This window comes from Microcebus murinus, chromosome 17 (genome assembly GCF_040939455.1).
Source record: "Microcebus murinus isolate Inina chromosome 17, M.murinus_Inina_mat1.0, whole genome shotgun sequence".
Taxonomy (NCBI): Eukaryota; Metazoa; Chordata; class Mammalia; order Primates; family Cheirogaleidae; genus Microcebus; species Microcebus murinus.
The window spans coordinates 3,601,137-3,615,787 of record NC_134120.1 but is presented as its reverse complement, the minus strand read 5'-3'; the positions used below and the strand labels follow the sequence as shown (position 1 = coordinate 3,615,787).

Here is a 14,651-nt window from a genome sequence, read left to right as displayed (position 1 = left end):
CTGAGGCTACCCCTGAATTTTCAGGCCCTCGCAAGATACACTTCTGAGGCCGTGTGGGTGGCGTGTCCACCCTCTGGGGCCCCTCGTGGGACATAATTAATGTTCTTATTCTTCTCAAAACACATGCATTCCCATCTGCCACGTCCCTCAGCCTTTTCATTCTCTGTCCACTGTCTGCCGGGGCAACTTGGGGGTGCCACTTTCTCCAAACTTGCTCTGTCCTAAGGGGCCCCTGCCTGGGGCATTGAGTCCCATGTCCCGAGGAAGTGAGATGAGTTCTTGCTCTCTCATTCTTTCACCTGGTCCCCTTGAGCAAACTTCTCAAAGTCCCATCTCAGGGGCTCTCCCCGTCCCTGCTGGCTCCTTCAGCAACGGCCGCTCACCAGGCCAAGTGCACGCCGCTGTTTGCCGGCCCTGGCCCGGTTATCCCGGCCGGGAGAGGGGCTGGGCACCTCCTGAGGGTCACCTGGTCCCTAGGGGTGGGAGGTGGTCCTGAGTGCAGCTGAACCGCTAGCTAGGAGGGCCCAGGGGCATGGGAGCCAAGTCCTCAGGCGTCATCTGGGTGTCCCCTCCCACAGTTCAGAGTCTCCCGTTTTCCCAGACTGGCCCTGCCCTTTGGTCGCGCACCTCTTTGGCTGCTGTCCGAGCGTCTGCACAGCTGCGGCATCAGAGTGTCAGTCTGCTGTTCCAGTGCAGGACATGAGGGCATCTTGTGAGCTACAGAGAGGCTGACTGGGTCCCCCACGTCACCTTTAGCTGCCCATTAGTGGCCTTCAGTCTCTCATCATCGCTCCGAACGGTGGTGACTGTGCCACTTGGCACAGCTGGCCGTCCTTTCTGTCTTGATGAGCGTCGTTGCCCCACATCTCTCAAGTGCCTGGACCGTGGCACCCAAACAGCGTTCCCTCTCCACTGGGACACGTCCCCAGGCAGCCGTGGACCATCGCCTTGCGCCTGGGACCACATGCCCACCTCTCTGCCGCTCAGAAGGTGTCCTCTCCATCTGTCGGGTGGCTAGCCAGGCCCAGGCCCAGTCCCGCCTTCCTGCCTGTTATCTCAGACCACTCTCTGCGCCACGTGGGCCAGCCCTGGCCCTGCCCAGGAGGGTGGGGCGAGGGTGCGTGACCAGTCGGGGCTCAGGCTGCAGCACCGGCAGGTTGCAGTTGCCCAGCCAGAAGCCCCTTGGCTGGCAGGAGCCGGCCTGTCTGGGAGCCCTCTCGAGAGTCGGCCTCAGCTGGCCTGGATGTGTGGGGTGGCCTTCAGTTCTGTCCCCAGGCGGGAGGTCTGAGGGGTGCATCCTCGTGGCCACCTCATTGTCTTTCCAAATGTCTTAAACCGTGGCCAGTCATCATTTCTTTGATTTTTGTTCATTGAGCTCTCACTGTAAAGTGACACGATATAAAATTGCACATAGAAATGAAAGCACTGAGAAGTGGGTGCCCCCAAGACAGGCTGGGCGGACCCACGGAGCTGGTCATCGCACAGAAAGTTCACAGCTTCACGTGAAGAAGTGTGCTGTGGCATGTAAGAGCCAAAGCCAGAGATTGGCGTCACAGAGCTAGGATGAATCGCTGGATGTCAAATGGCTCAGCCTCCTGCTCTGGCAGGGTTTCACTTAACGTATCCTGGCACAACAGTTGTTTGTCAGATTCCTGAAAATGTGTCCGTCATCTGCATTGTCTGTTTTGATAGGTTCATGAATATTCAGCAGAATGTCTGCTCCCTGCTTCAGCAGGTCTAGAATCGGAATCCGAGTGGTAACAAGGACATTAGAGTCCCCGGTTTGAGTCCTCCTTTGCAATATCCCGTAAAAGTAGTCGTCCAGCCTTCCCTAATGGGAGACTCGTTGCTAAGGTTCATTGTGTTTCATTTCGGAATCAGCATTCTTGAGGCAAGTTTACTTCCCTGTGACTTCTATCTGCTGCTCCCCGTTTGGCCCTCTAGAGCCACTAAAATGAATCATTCTTCCTACATGGTCGTCCTTCAAATACATGTAGACTTAAGACATTCTTTGTGTCTTTTTAAGTCCATAATTTTGTGTCTCTTCACTGTATTCATGCCTGTCTGGCAGTGTTTCTCTTAGAATGTGGAGCTCAAACCTAAACATAGCGCCTTCAGTGGCGTCTGACCAGTATATCGTCGTATCATGACTTTCCCGTTGCTGGACTCTATGTTTGCATTGATGCAGCGCATTCTGTATTGACCCAACCGGCGGCTAGATCTCTGAAGTCCTTTGCTCTCTATCCTACTTTGAGAGATTTTTTTTGCTCCTGATTACAGGACTTTATGTTTGTTCACATTAAATTTAAGTTTTGTTACACGTATAACATGCTTAAAATATTTTAGTCATATAAGATTATTGTACGTATCCATAGATATTAGTTGCATTATATACCAATTCCAGGTGATATGAATGGAATTATAATGCATTAAACTTAATAGTAATAAAGCCTTAACATTTATCGAGAGCCCTTTCTATGTATCAAGCACAGTGCTAAGTATAATACTTTATTTTACATGGACTGTCTCATTTACTCTTCAAGAAAAAATAGGTATTGTTATGTTTATTTTATAGGTTTAGAAACTAACATTTAAGGAATTCAGGTAACTGTGTAGAATTATGAAAGGTCTGGGATTTTACCCAACTTGCAAACTAACAAGTTATCCTGCCACCCTTTGTGGATTTTGGCAGAAGACACGAGACTCCTGGGTCAGAGACAAAGGGCTTTATTACTCAGAGCAACAGTCATAGCCAGAGTCTGCACTCAAGCTCTCAGCCTAGCACAAAAGGTGAACATGTGTACGAATAAGTAAAATTCAGTGTGATAGGTTAGAGTTGTGTGCAACAGGCTAGATGAGTAGATACCTACTCACTCTCTCTAAAACCTAAAGTAACTTTCACATAAAAGAAATATATAATTAAGAAATATGTAAGTATCCAATTTTTTATGGACCAGTTTTACTTCTGTTGCCTTAGAACCTAGATATTTGTCATGTTTATTCAGAAACTCTTAATAGATGACAAATGTGACAGACTACAAAAGCATCTAGGTACTTTCTTCCTGTGATCATTTAGGGAGGGTTCTGCTAGTAATCATGCTACTAATTTTCACAGTAGATATTTATTCTTCTAAGTACAGTACTATGTGAAATAGGTCACTGCCTCTCTCTGTCATTTACTGACTCTTTAAGATCTCAGGACTGTCAACAATGTGATTTTATTTCCCATCATATACTTTTAATGAGGCTGTGTAATAGCATCAGAGCCACACGGGTAGTGAAGGGAACCACATTCAAGGTTCTGGGGAGGAGGGAAGAACTGATGTGACCTGGAAACTCTGAACCTTGGAGGGTTTTAAAGCTGTTACAACTCCTTGAACGTCCTATCCTTTAAAAACCTGAACAGCTCTTAACGAATTAATGTGTCGCTCAAGCATTGAGTGACGCGTATTCGAGCTGTACTGCCAGCAGTCTGGCTCTGCCATCAGGGGAGACAGCTTCCTGCAAGGCCCCAGAAGGGCTCCGCTCCAGGCCTCAGGGTTCCAGGGACTCCCCGGGAGCAGAGACCCTGCCCACGCATCCGATGCCCACACGCCTGACCCGGCATGTGGATTCCCAGCTCAGGAGAGGCGCTTGGTGGAGACCTTTGCACTGAATTGTATATATGCACTTGTACATACATGTTTCAAGAAAACATGGAAATGTGACATTTGATTAAACATATAAAATTTTTAAATTTTAGGAAGTAGTCATTAGCCTGTTATGTGACATTAGGTAACTAACTTACCTGGTGCTGTCCCAGGCACTTATCCTAGGTTGACCCTGCCGCTTCGGAACCTCAGGTGGGCCATCTACCGGGGGAGCTTGGGGCCTCCCGGCTCTTCCAAGCCCCTCGAAGCTCCTCGCCAGCGTCAGGCCTTGAGACCGGGAAATTCCAGCAGCAGAAGTGGCTCTTAAACATGCTCCAACTTACAATATATTCCAAGTTCTTCCCTTCTAAACCTTGTTGAAGATTATTTCAAGTGGGCAACGAGTTGCATGGCCAAATGAACCCTGGGAGTTACGTGCTTAGTATGACCACATTTCGTGTGAGAGCTCCTGAGTTTTGATCCACGTGGTGGTTTAACTTTCCCACTTGCTCGTGTCACCGTTCCCCGTACAGAACATCTTCCGTGGGTTCCCGTGTGCCTTCTGTTGCTCGGTACCCTGCGTGCAGGTCTGCTCTTGTCTCCCTACGTACACGCATCACGGGGGATGGCACCCGCAGATGGGCATTAATCACTCCTGATTAGCGCCCACGTCTGACGGCACACGCCTGTTGTTACGTGTGCCCGCTAGTCTAGAGCAACGCCCAGCTCCTTTTAAACAATTTTTTAGTTGAAAGGCAAAATAACGTTGCCCATTTCACAAAGCCTTTGGACTCCTTATGCACTAATAATAATTTTTTTAAAAGATAGTGTCACATTTACATCATCTTCCCGCACAGTGGAGTCACACGTGGCACTGTAAGTGGTCATGGCCCCATGATCACACTGTCACCTCATTGGACTTGCTGCCCAATTTTAAAGTAGGCACTGTGGAAATTTGCTGCAGGACTTTACAGGTGGCTTGTGTAGCTGCTGAGACAGAACACCACAAACCTGTCACCTCTGGACACATCGGATGTCCTTAGCGTTGGCCGTAGCGCAGATGACCAGGCACATGGCTGAGGTCTCCCTGCTTCCACCTGAGCACGATTTCAGACGCTCACCAGGTGGGACAGGGCCCCATCGGCCCTGGGGTCAGAATCCACTCGGGTTTTGTATTGTGCTTTTGTAAGAAGTCCTCTTGCTTCTCGAAAAAACCCAAGCCAGGTATGATCAGGGGAAAAACCGCTGACACCGACTTACTGTATCACATCACTTTAGGTTTCGATTGCTAGCATTTACTCAGCGTTTCCATTTATAAGTTTTTATTCATCCTGCTCTTTTCAAAGTAAAGGTTTAAGCCTTATAGTTGGTCTTTTGTTTGGTATCTTTAAACAAATTTTAAACTTTATTATCCCCAGCATATGTTATTCTCCAGGGCCCAAGGCACAGATATTCTGTAATTTTAAATAGGCATTTAATTTAGATATTTACAGAAACATTCAAAATGAAGGTCGTAGTATCCACTGGTTAAAAAGAAAATAGGTTAGCGTTTTCCACCCTGACCGCGGCAGCGCCCACGCCGCCCCTGGGAGTGCCTGTCCCCCGCGTGAGGAGAAGGCCGGAGCCCAGGGGGCCGCACAGAGCTGCCCCCCACGCCCACCCGGGAGGCCACGGAAGGGCCTTCGGCAGCCAGCCCCTCGGAGCGTCACGGCCCTGTTTCCTCTCCCTGGCTGCGTTCCGCGGTGCCCCGTCCTAGAAGTCGCTCCAGAGTGGGGCCGCCAGCCCTCCCGCACTCGCCACCTACGCGCAGGCCAGCGGTGACCTCTGGCCCCTCCGATGTCCTCACTCCCAGACTCGAGGGTTCCTGCCGGCTTCGGATCTCCTCCTCGTGAAGAGGCCAGGCCTTCCTCGCCCGCAGGACACTGGGGTCCCCTCGCTCTCTCCGCCAGCTCGCTGGGAAGTCGCAGCCATGTGCCCTGCACATATGATTCACTTTAAGATGTAGAGAAGACATCGCATTGTTTTAAGTGTACAGAAGCAGCTGCTGTCGTTTGGCTGTGAGCAGATGTTAGACCTCCAAAAGCTTTGCTGATAATTAAAATACTAACAGTTAGTGTTTTACCCCAGCCGTAGGTTCTGTTTACTGTAAATTTGATTTTAATGGTGCCTCTGTGTGCTTACTGAGAAGCGGTTTGCTTTTTACCTTCATACAAAAGTGTCTGCAATGAAGACAAATGTCTGTTTTCTCTCATTTCCTCGGGAAAGATATGAAGATACTATAATATAAAGGAAATATGAACATGACTGCAAAAGTGAGCGTGATTTTTTTTTTTATAGGGTTTGCCAGAAAAACAAAAAGGAGACAGGTTTTAATCTGCCTGTTAGCCTTTCAGAGTCAGCCTTGTTAGAGGCGTGCCCGCCAGCAACATTGGCTGGCCTCATTGCATCATTTTACCCTCTAAGGTGTGTATAGCGTGTGACACTTTTGGAAAATACGCCTTGTCCCTAATACTGTGTTATCTGCGCTGGAATTTATACGCCATCAGAGGACATTTAGGAAAAGGTCATTGGGCTTCTTAATTTTCTGATTCCGTAATGCTGAAAAGAATGTCTGTGCTAGTTTGTTACACTAGTTACCTAGTTTGTTAACTAGTTTAAGTCGCACGGAGGCAGCCGTCCAGGGAGCAGGTGGGTGCTGTCCACCTCGTGCAGTCGGAAGGTCTCCAGGAGCCTCCCCCGCGCGGGCCTGCGCTGCCCAGCTCTGTTCCGAGCCTGCGTCCCCAGACCGCGAGGGCCCTCTTACCTGGTCTCCGCCGTTGTCACGCACGCCGAGACCAGCCACGAGGCCGGGAGCGCAAGGAGGCTTGCACCGGGAGGAGCGACGAGGGCGCGTCTGAGACGGGCCCTTCTCGGCGGCTAAGGCCGGCCTCGGCGCCCAAGCGCGCGGTGAGTGGAGGCCGCTGTGTGGCAGCTGCGCAGGTCGCCGTGCCAGCCCCGGCTGTGCTCCAGACAGGGCTTCAGGCGTGTGAGCGCGCTCCGCCGCTAGCTCCGCTGGCTGTTCTTAACAGGTGCTGTTCACGGGTAAACAACAAGATCAGAGCACTTTACAGTCTAACTGTAAAGTGCCATTTCATCACCCTCTGTGAAACTTGATGACACCATTTCCGTCACCTGAGTCGAATTTCCAAAGTTATATGGCTGTGGCTTCGCGATGTGTCAGCGCGGCTGCCGGGCTTCCGCGCAGCAGAGAAGCGGTTAACCGCCGCCCTCCCTCCACCCCAAAGCCTGCCAAGATAACCTTAAAGGACGCGTCTTATCTCGCTGAGTGAGATTTGTGTGCATAGCTCCCATTACGTTAGATCTTCATGCATGAAAATGATAATATATACCTAAGGGTCTGATATAATACAAAATTTCTTAGGGTTTGTGACTTTAAAGGTAAAATATTGTCTTTTATTCTTTGTCACTCCTCAGTGCCCCTGGAAATATCTAGGCCCATGGAGACTATTCTTGGTAAAGTTAGAAACCTGCACGATTATGTCTTTCCAACTTGAGATAAAATTTATTCTTCGTTTTTTTTCTGAGTATCTTAGAATTCTTTCCAGGGGTCTGTGTGCTTGCCCGAGTCGTCCCCAGTGTTATATCTAGTGCTGATGGTAACTGAGGAAAAAGGACTGGGACTTTTGGTACCTACATGTATGTCCTGGTTTGTTGCAACCATTCCTTCACTGAAAATTGCATGGTGTAGCTTAAGAAATTGTACTGTCGAAGTAATGTGAAAGAGTTTCTCAGAAGGGGTGTGAACTTCGGTTAATTTTTACACAAAAGCACTTTTCACCATCTCTAATTGTAAAACGATGGCCTTCGTGAATCAAGGGCATGGTGAGGCCTTTACCGTAATTCTTCTCCGTGTACCTTTGCACGTGTGTGTGGTACACACACAAAGTCCCTTTAGCTATCATGTTGCCATGCGTTTAACACACCCTAAGGCCGGCTCACGTCAGCCAAGGTTTACCTTAGATTCAGAATGGTCGAAACAAGTCTGTGCTCCGAAATAAATCTCACTAGTACAGCTACCAGGCCCAGCATGTCAAAGAGTGAAAGTAGTTCTTAATTTTGTATCTCCAGTAGCCTAGTTATTTCTATTCTGTGTGTGTGCATTTTGGTAACACCAACTGGAACTCGTTTCTAATCCTTGAAAATAATGAAGAGAATGGGATATTGACCAACCTGTGTTCTTAAGAAAAAAAAATGGAAAATTGTCGTTTCGTTGCTGGACTATAAGGCTAAGAGGTGACTCCGTCCCACATTGGGATCATTATCCCAGACAGATGCTCTTTCTTTGATCCCCGACAAGTCCCTAAGCCACTTGATTGCAGTTTCCCAAAAGACCGGAGGCAGCCACACGGTTGGCGCGGGGGCAGGCGGAGGCAGGCCCGCCCGAGGAAGTGCCAGTGCCGCTCGGGGAGCCCGGCCCCCTTCAAAGCCAGACTGGAACGGGTGCTCTGTAACAGGGCGTCCTGCGTATCGCCGGGCGATTATTATTGTCTTCAGAATGAATAAATTACAGAGCAATTATTGATATCGATTTGACTGGCTAAACTATTGGTGACTGCTATGGTAAGAATAATGTATTCCCTGCTTTGAAATTCCTAAAAGGTTATATTTCATTGAATTTTAATTTGTCATTTTTCCTGCTTTCACTTGAGAAACTTATAAGCTTTTGTGACATTAAAATATGGCTCTAATTTATTAGCATAATCTGTTAATATTGTTTCATTTTAATAGACATTAAGTATGATTTCTTAACACTCTTGTTAAAATTACATCTTAAAATTGAAGTCGGGAAAAATTAGACGTGGCTTAGGAACCACAATGTCATGTGTGTCCCAAATTTTTATATGGAGAAGTATTATTTTTCTAATCGCATCGTATTCAAGGTGCTTTAATTATGACAATGAACCAACCCAGCACTTTCAAGCTTAGTTGCCCTACCAAAATAGAAAATCTAAACTACCCACAGTGTCTGAGATGTAACCTAGCAATGTATAAACATTTAGTACTATTTTGGGAGAAGCTTAGAAATTTAAAATAAATGCTGGCTCGTAGCAACAGAGTGGTTTACATAGGATATTAGCCCAGGCTCTCATGGCATTAGGCACTTCGCCCCACGACATGTCTTTTTAATGCCATCTTTATCTGCTACGTGATGCATGAAATCTACTTTCAGTTTTAGAACTGCCAGCAACCTTTGACCCCTTTAGTGGAGACACAATGTGACCTTTCTATTGTCATCAGCTTTCATTCTCCTGAAAATTCTATGAATTTTTATTACAAGTTTTTTTTTAAACCAAGCTGAGGCTTCCACAAATTACTTGCCACAGATGAGATGAAGTTGTTGAAGTGGTGTGAGATAAGTTTTACAGCCAGCGTGTGTGCTGTGAGGAGCCCAAGCCTGTGTCCCGCAATGTCATACCCCAGTAACTGCTGAGCCTACTATTGGATAAATACATCATTTTATGGAACATTGATTGTTCTATAAACCCAATGGAGTATTATGCTCTATGATCAAACCATTTAGATTGTGTGTAGAGCACAGAAAATGCCATATTCAGGATGGTACTAAAAGTGCCATTTGTGTATTTTATGGATGTCATTACAGGGGAAACTTCTCTCTGTAGGCCCTGTTTACTGCAAAATTTTTTAGTCTGTAATGACATTTTTCATTCACAACGTATGCCTTCAAGAGAGGGGGCCCTTGTTTTATTTTTTTCATTCGAGTTTACTGCACAAATTCTGTACATTTTAATTAAATGTAAGCTTAACAAAAGCATAAGGAATTTATTCTGTGGAAAAAAACGATGACAGCGAGGAGAGAGCGGCGCACACGCGAGGAGGCAGCCAGGTTCTCAGCCCCATCTGTGGCTTCCCAGAAGCACCGCAGACGCAGAGCGGAGCCCCAGCACGTTCTGGGGAGCGGGGTCTCGGAGACTTAACCCTCCCCTCCCGCATGGTGGAGTTTGCGCTTTTCCACTTTGGAGATGAGGCTTCAGGAAGGGTAACGGCATCTCAGCAGCGAGCCCGATCCCAAACCATTTCCCTGAAAACAGATCTTCAGACACCCAGGAAAAAAAACCTTTTTATGTCAACCAAGTTGTCAATTTCCAGGGCATTTAACTCTGAGAAGGCAGTTTGTTGTCTTTGTGCTCAAGAAAGGATTTCAGAAACAGGCACCGGACTGCATTTTAACCTTCTTGCACATTCTATGGAAAGCTGCCGGCTGCCCTATTGGAAACAGATCCGGCAAGACTACGTTTAGGCACGCTATTCTATTAGCTACTCGTATCCTACTGAAATCTGATATTACAAAGTGTTGGCCAGGTGCAGTGGCTCACACCTGTAATCCCAGCACTTTTGGAGGCCTAGGCAGAAGGGGCACTTGAGCCCCGGAGTTTGAGACCAGCCTGAGCAACATAGCCAGACCCCATCTCTACAGAAAAATAAGAAAAGTTAGCCAAGTGTGACGGTGTGCACCTATATTCCTAGCTACTCGGGAGGCTGAGGCAGGCGGATCGCTTGAGCCCAGGAGTTCAAGGCTGCAGTGAGCTGTGAATGCCGCCACTGTGTTCCAACCTGGGTGACAGAGCAAAACTGTCTCAAAAAAAAGGAAGTGTAATATAAATATTATGTTGGGCATCCATGCTCCATTAAAGATTTGTGCAGTTTAGGAGTTATAACAGTGACTAAGCAGCTAAGGATAAAACCTATGCAACATTTCTGTTTTCCAAATACCGTATCCATTTGGCCTTTTGCACTGGTGAGCTTCGCAGTTCATATTTACTAGAAAGAGCTCAAGAATTGAAGTTGATGTGCCCAGTAAATTCTTGGTCATAGCCCAGTTAGAATTTTAAAGTTACAGTAGAGATTCACATTAGTTTAAATGACACTTGAACTTATACATAGCTCAACATTAATTCATTATGGTTGAAATGGAAGAATCTTCAGTGGGTGAATCTTTTTCAATCTGATTGAGGCTGTTACATTTTATAGGTGCTATTTTTCAAAGCAGTACTGACAGCACTCGAAGTTATTAAATTGCTGAATCAAAAGATGGACCTGCAATCGCATTTATGAACTGTGATGGACTAGCTGGGCTTGTGCGCGTGCAGAGGTTAAGATGTTGGTGTTGTTAAGCTTCATCACACCCCGTACTGACAGCAGTATTTACCCATGTAGTTTACTTTAATGGTCTGGAAGTGGCTTAACCCACCTCTGGATTCAAATAAATTCAGTAAGTAGTTCAGAATAGCATAATTATCAGTGCTGCAAGGGATTCAAAGGATAATTCAACACCCAAGAAACTTTCTGTCTAGTTGCAGAGAACAGAGCGGCATTGCTTGGACTCAGACATGGACCATTTCTTCCAGACACGATCTAAGAATAGGTGGCTTGTTCTTTCCCAACTACAGTTATTCTTCCTGTTTCTTAATGTATTGCCAGCATGTCTTTTTCTACAATTAAGAGTGATGGGGGAGGGGAATGAGTTGCAAGCTGCCTTATTTGTTTGCGTGCCCTTATTTTCCCCCTCTTCAAATTCTGAATGAGACTGAAAATGACCTTGAAATTAGAGAATAGACAGAAACAAGTTCAGGAGAATGTAAAGAAGGCAAGCAGAATATTGCATCTTAGGTAGAAAAGTAGGGGTTAGGGAAGAAATTGCAAGTATACCAGAGGAAGAATTTGTCAGACATGGTAGACAAAGATCTAGAGGCCCTAGTGGATGGCAAATTGACCAGGGATCAGCCATTCCATGCCTGGCTTAAACGCAGGTGTAAATGGAGTGTAGACATGGGAGCTCTGTGCAGCGCCGCCCTCATTAGGCCTCTGCTCACACCCTGAGCAACCCCTGACCTCTTTGAGGTCCTGCCCACCCCGTCCCATGCCTGCTGTCCTCTCTTGGGCTGTCAGAGAGGCCCTCTAACCATCTTGCCTCATCGCCTCTGCTCACATCCCAGGGGTCATCATGGTATTTCCTAAAGAGTCATGGTGTTGTCTCTAAGGAATTTGGGGCTGGTATTAGAGATAAAAAAATGTCATGCCCTCTGTTACAGTGCTATAGTGTTCCTGCTTAAAGACATCCGGTAGGTTCCTTCTCCCCACGGCCCTCGGCCCAGGTGCCCGAGTGCAACATATAGGAGGCCTTGAGCAGCCTGGTCTGAGTGGCACTGGCTGGTCTCCTAAAGCCAGAGCCCTCGGCTGCCACAGGCGGCCACGCCGTCCTGCCCTGCGTGGGCCTTGCTGCCTCTGCCTGGGAGACTCTTCCTTCCGCCAGCGCGCAAGGGGTGGCGTGAGTCTTGGGCCTCGAGATAGGGTATGAATGTTGTTCCTTTTATGCTCTTTCCCATTGCCTGAATGTGTGGCTGCTTCGCCTCTGCCGTTGTCCTTGTCACTGTGTACTGGTATTCAAGTCATTCAGCAAGCACACCTTCGTAGGGCTGGTCCACGCCAGGCACTGGGCTGAACGCAGGTGGACGGAGAGGAGGAGGCCACATCTGGGTGCCCGGAGGCCCCGCCCAGCTCTGCAGTGTCACACCCTCCCGGTCCCCGCAGCTGTGCACGTGCCAGCCAGGCCCTGCAGAGCGCCAGCCCCTGCGCCTGGCCCACGGAGACCCACCCAGCTTCCATGTCTGACACTTAGTAGATGCTCAGTAAATATTTGTAGCATTGAACTCTTATAGTTGTTTACCGATTACATGTTTTAACATAATATGCAAAGATTTTCTTCGTTTTGCTGAATAAACAAATATATATAATATTTGGACGTTTAGAAACCAGTCTCGCTGTGGGTTAGAGGATACTGTCGCTCTGCACTGAACGCCACTCACCAGTCACTGACACACTGTTAGAAACGACCACGGCCGCGGGGAGGGCCCGGCCTCCCTCCCTGGGGCCGGGAGCAGCGCGCATCCTGCCGGGGCTGTGCCGGCAGCCACCCCCGGCGCGGGAAACGCGTGTCTCAGCCGAGGGCCGTCCAGCCTGGCGCCCCCAGCAAACGTCACACACAGGCGCTCGCGGCCGCTCCGAATGGCGGCCCGTGGCGCTTGTGCTGGGGCGCTAAAGCTTCCTGAGCTGCCCGTTTGTAAGCCCCAGTGCCGTCTTCCCAGGCTCTGACCCATCTCTGTCTCCCACAGGCATCGTCTCCAAGTCCTACGAGTGCCGTCTCAAGGGACAAGGCGCCACCTTCGTGGAGACGGACAGCCCCTTCACCGCGGTCGCCCTGGCCGAAGAGGCCCCCGTCCGCGAGAAGCCGCCGCGGGGCAGCAGGAGGCAGGCGCCGGCGTCTGAGCAGGTGCAGCAGGTCATCATCATCCAGGGCTACGACGGGGACTTCGCCCTGGACGGCTCCGTGGAGGAGACGGCGGCTGCCACGCTGCAGACGCTGGCCATGGCCGGCCAGGTGGCCCGGGTGGTGCACATCACAGAGGACGGGCAGGTCATCACCACGAGCCAGAACGGGGCGCACGTGGGCAGCGTGGTGCCCGGGCCCCTCCTCCCCGAGCAGCTGGCTGACGGCACCACCCAGGTGGTCGTGGTGGGGGGCTCCGTGGAAGGCCACGGCGTGGAGGAGCCGCTCGGGCCACGCAGCGCTGTGATCCAGCAGGTGACCAAGCAGGAGATCGTAAACCTTTCCGAGGCCGGAGCGCCTCCCCCCGACCCGGCCTCAGCCTTAGACGCACTGCTCTGTGCCGTCACCGAGTTGGGGGAGGGGGAGGGCAGGGCGGGGCACGAGGACAAGAGCAGGCCGGGCCCCAAGGACGTGCTGGTCCAGCTGCCCAGCCAGGAGGCCCCCGGCGCCGCCACGCCCGAGGGCCCGGACGTGCAGGTGCTGCAGGGCGCCCCGGAGGGCGAGGGCGTGCTGGCCGACCTGGCCCGGCCCTCGGCCGTGGTCGCCTCTCAGGAGCGGGCGCAGGTGGCCTTCAAGAAGATGGTCCACGGGGTCCTCCAGTTTGCCGTGTGCGACGCGGCGGCCGCCGGGCAGCTGATCAAGGACGGCATCACGCAGGTGATCGTGAACGAGGAGGGCGCGGTGCACATGGTGGCCGGGGAGGGCTCGCAGATCATCATGCAGGAGGCCGAGGCCCACGGGCTGCGCGTGCAGGGCGAGCGCGTGGACCTGGTGGAGGCGGGCGGCGAGATCTCGCAGATCATCGTGACGGAGGAGCTGGTGCAAGCCATGGTGCAGGAGCCCGGCGGCTTCCCCGAGGGCGCCACACACTACATCGTGACGGAGCTGCCCCCCGGGGTGCAGGGCGAGGCGGGCGTGTTCTCGCACACGGTGATCGAGGCGGCGGACTCGCGGGAGCTGCTGCAGGCCGGGGCCGCGCTGGGCGCCGAGGCCGGGGCAGACCAGCTGACCAGCATGGTCATCTACACCCAGGAGGGCTCCCCGGCGGCCGCGGGGATCCAGAGCCAGAGAGAAGGCCCCGAGCTCCAGGAGGTGTAGGCGCGGCCCGGCGCCCTCGCCGGCCGGCAGGGCAGGCGCCCGCCTCGCTTCCCTTCCTGAGCTGCGTTTGTGGCCTTCGAAACGACGACAACACGCCTTGGGAGGAGGACGGAACGTCGCGTCCGGGCCAGCCCCCACGAGGCACACTGGGTGCCCGAGGCCTGCGAGCCGGACAGGTCTCCGAGCACGGGCCGTCTGTCGGCCGCCCCGCGCAGTCCGGGCCGCGTGCCAAGGAGAAGCCAAGTGTCGCCCGGTTGTCCTTTCCTCTCACAAGTATTTTCCCGCTTCGGTTTTCAGAAGATGGTTCCCTAGTGGTGGGAAGGTGATAAAAATGGACCACGTGGCTTGGGACACGTCTGCTCTTGCAGTCACGCATGTAGCTGCTTCAACATCTTATTGTGTATTTGGTTAAAATTGCAGCTACGGTGGTCACCGCCTTGAAGCAGCCCGCTCCTGTTCGTTTGTTTTTAATTTTAGGGTAACAGTGTCCCCAGACCAAAGGAAGCCGGTTAGTTCAT

At 50.7% G+C, this 14,651-nt stretch overlaps 1 protein-coding gene across 3 annotated transcripts in view; it reads left to right on the top strand.

Annotated features, from left to right (window-relative positions):
- ZNF407 (zinc finger protein 407) overlaps positions 1 to 14,260 on the top strand; it is a 427,820-nt gene extending 413,560 nt beyond the window's left edge. For all 3 annotated transcript variants that reach the window (XM_012754490.3, XM_075993793.1, XM_075993792.1), the window contains one exon: positions 12,821 to 14,260. In XM_012754490.3, the coding sequence (XP_012609944.2) occupies positions 12,821 to 14,133 (1,313 nt within the window). In that variant the 3' untranslated portion in view covers positions 14,134 to 14,260. The remainder of the gene's footprint in view (positions 1 to 12,820) is intronic.
- Positions 14,261 to 14,651: the final 391 nt, after the last annotated feature.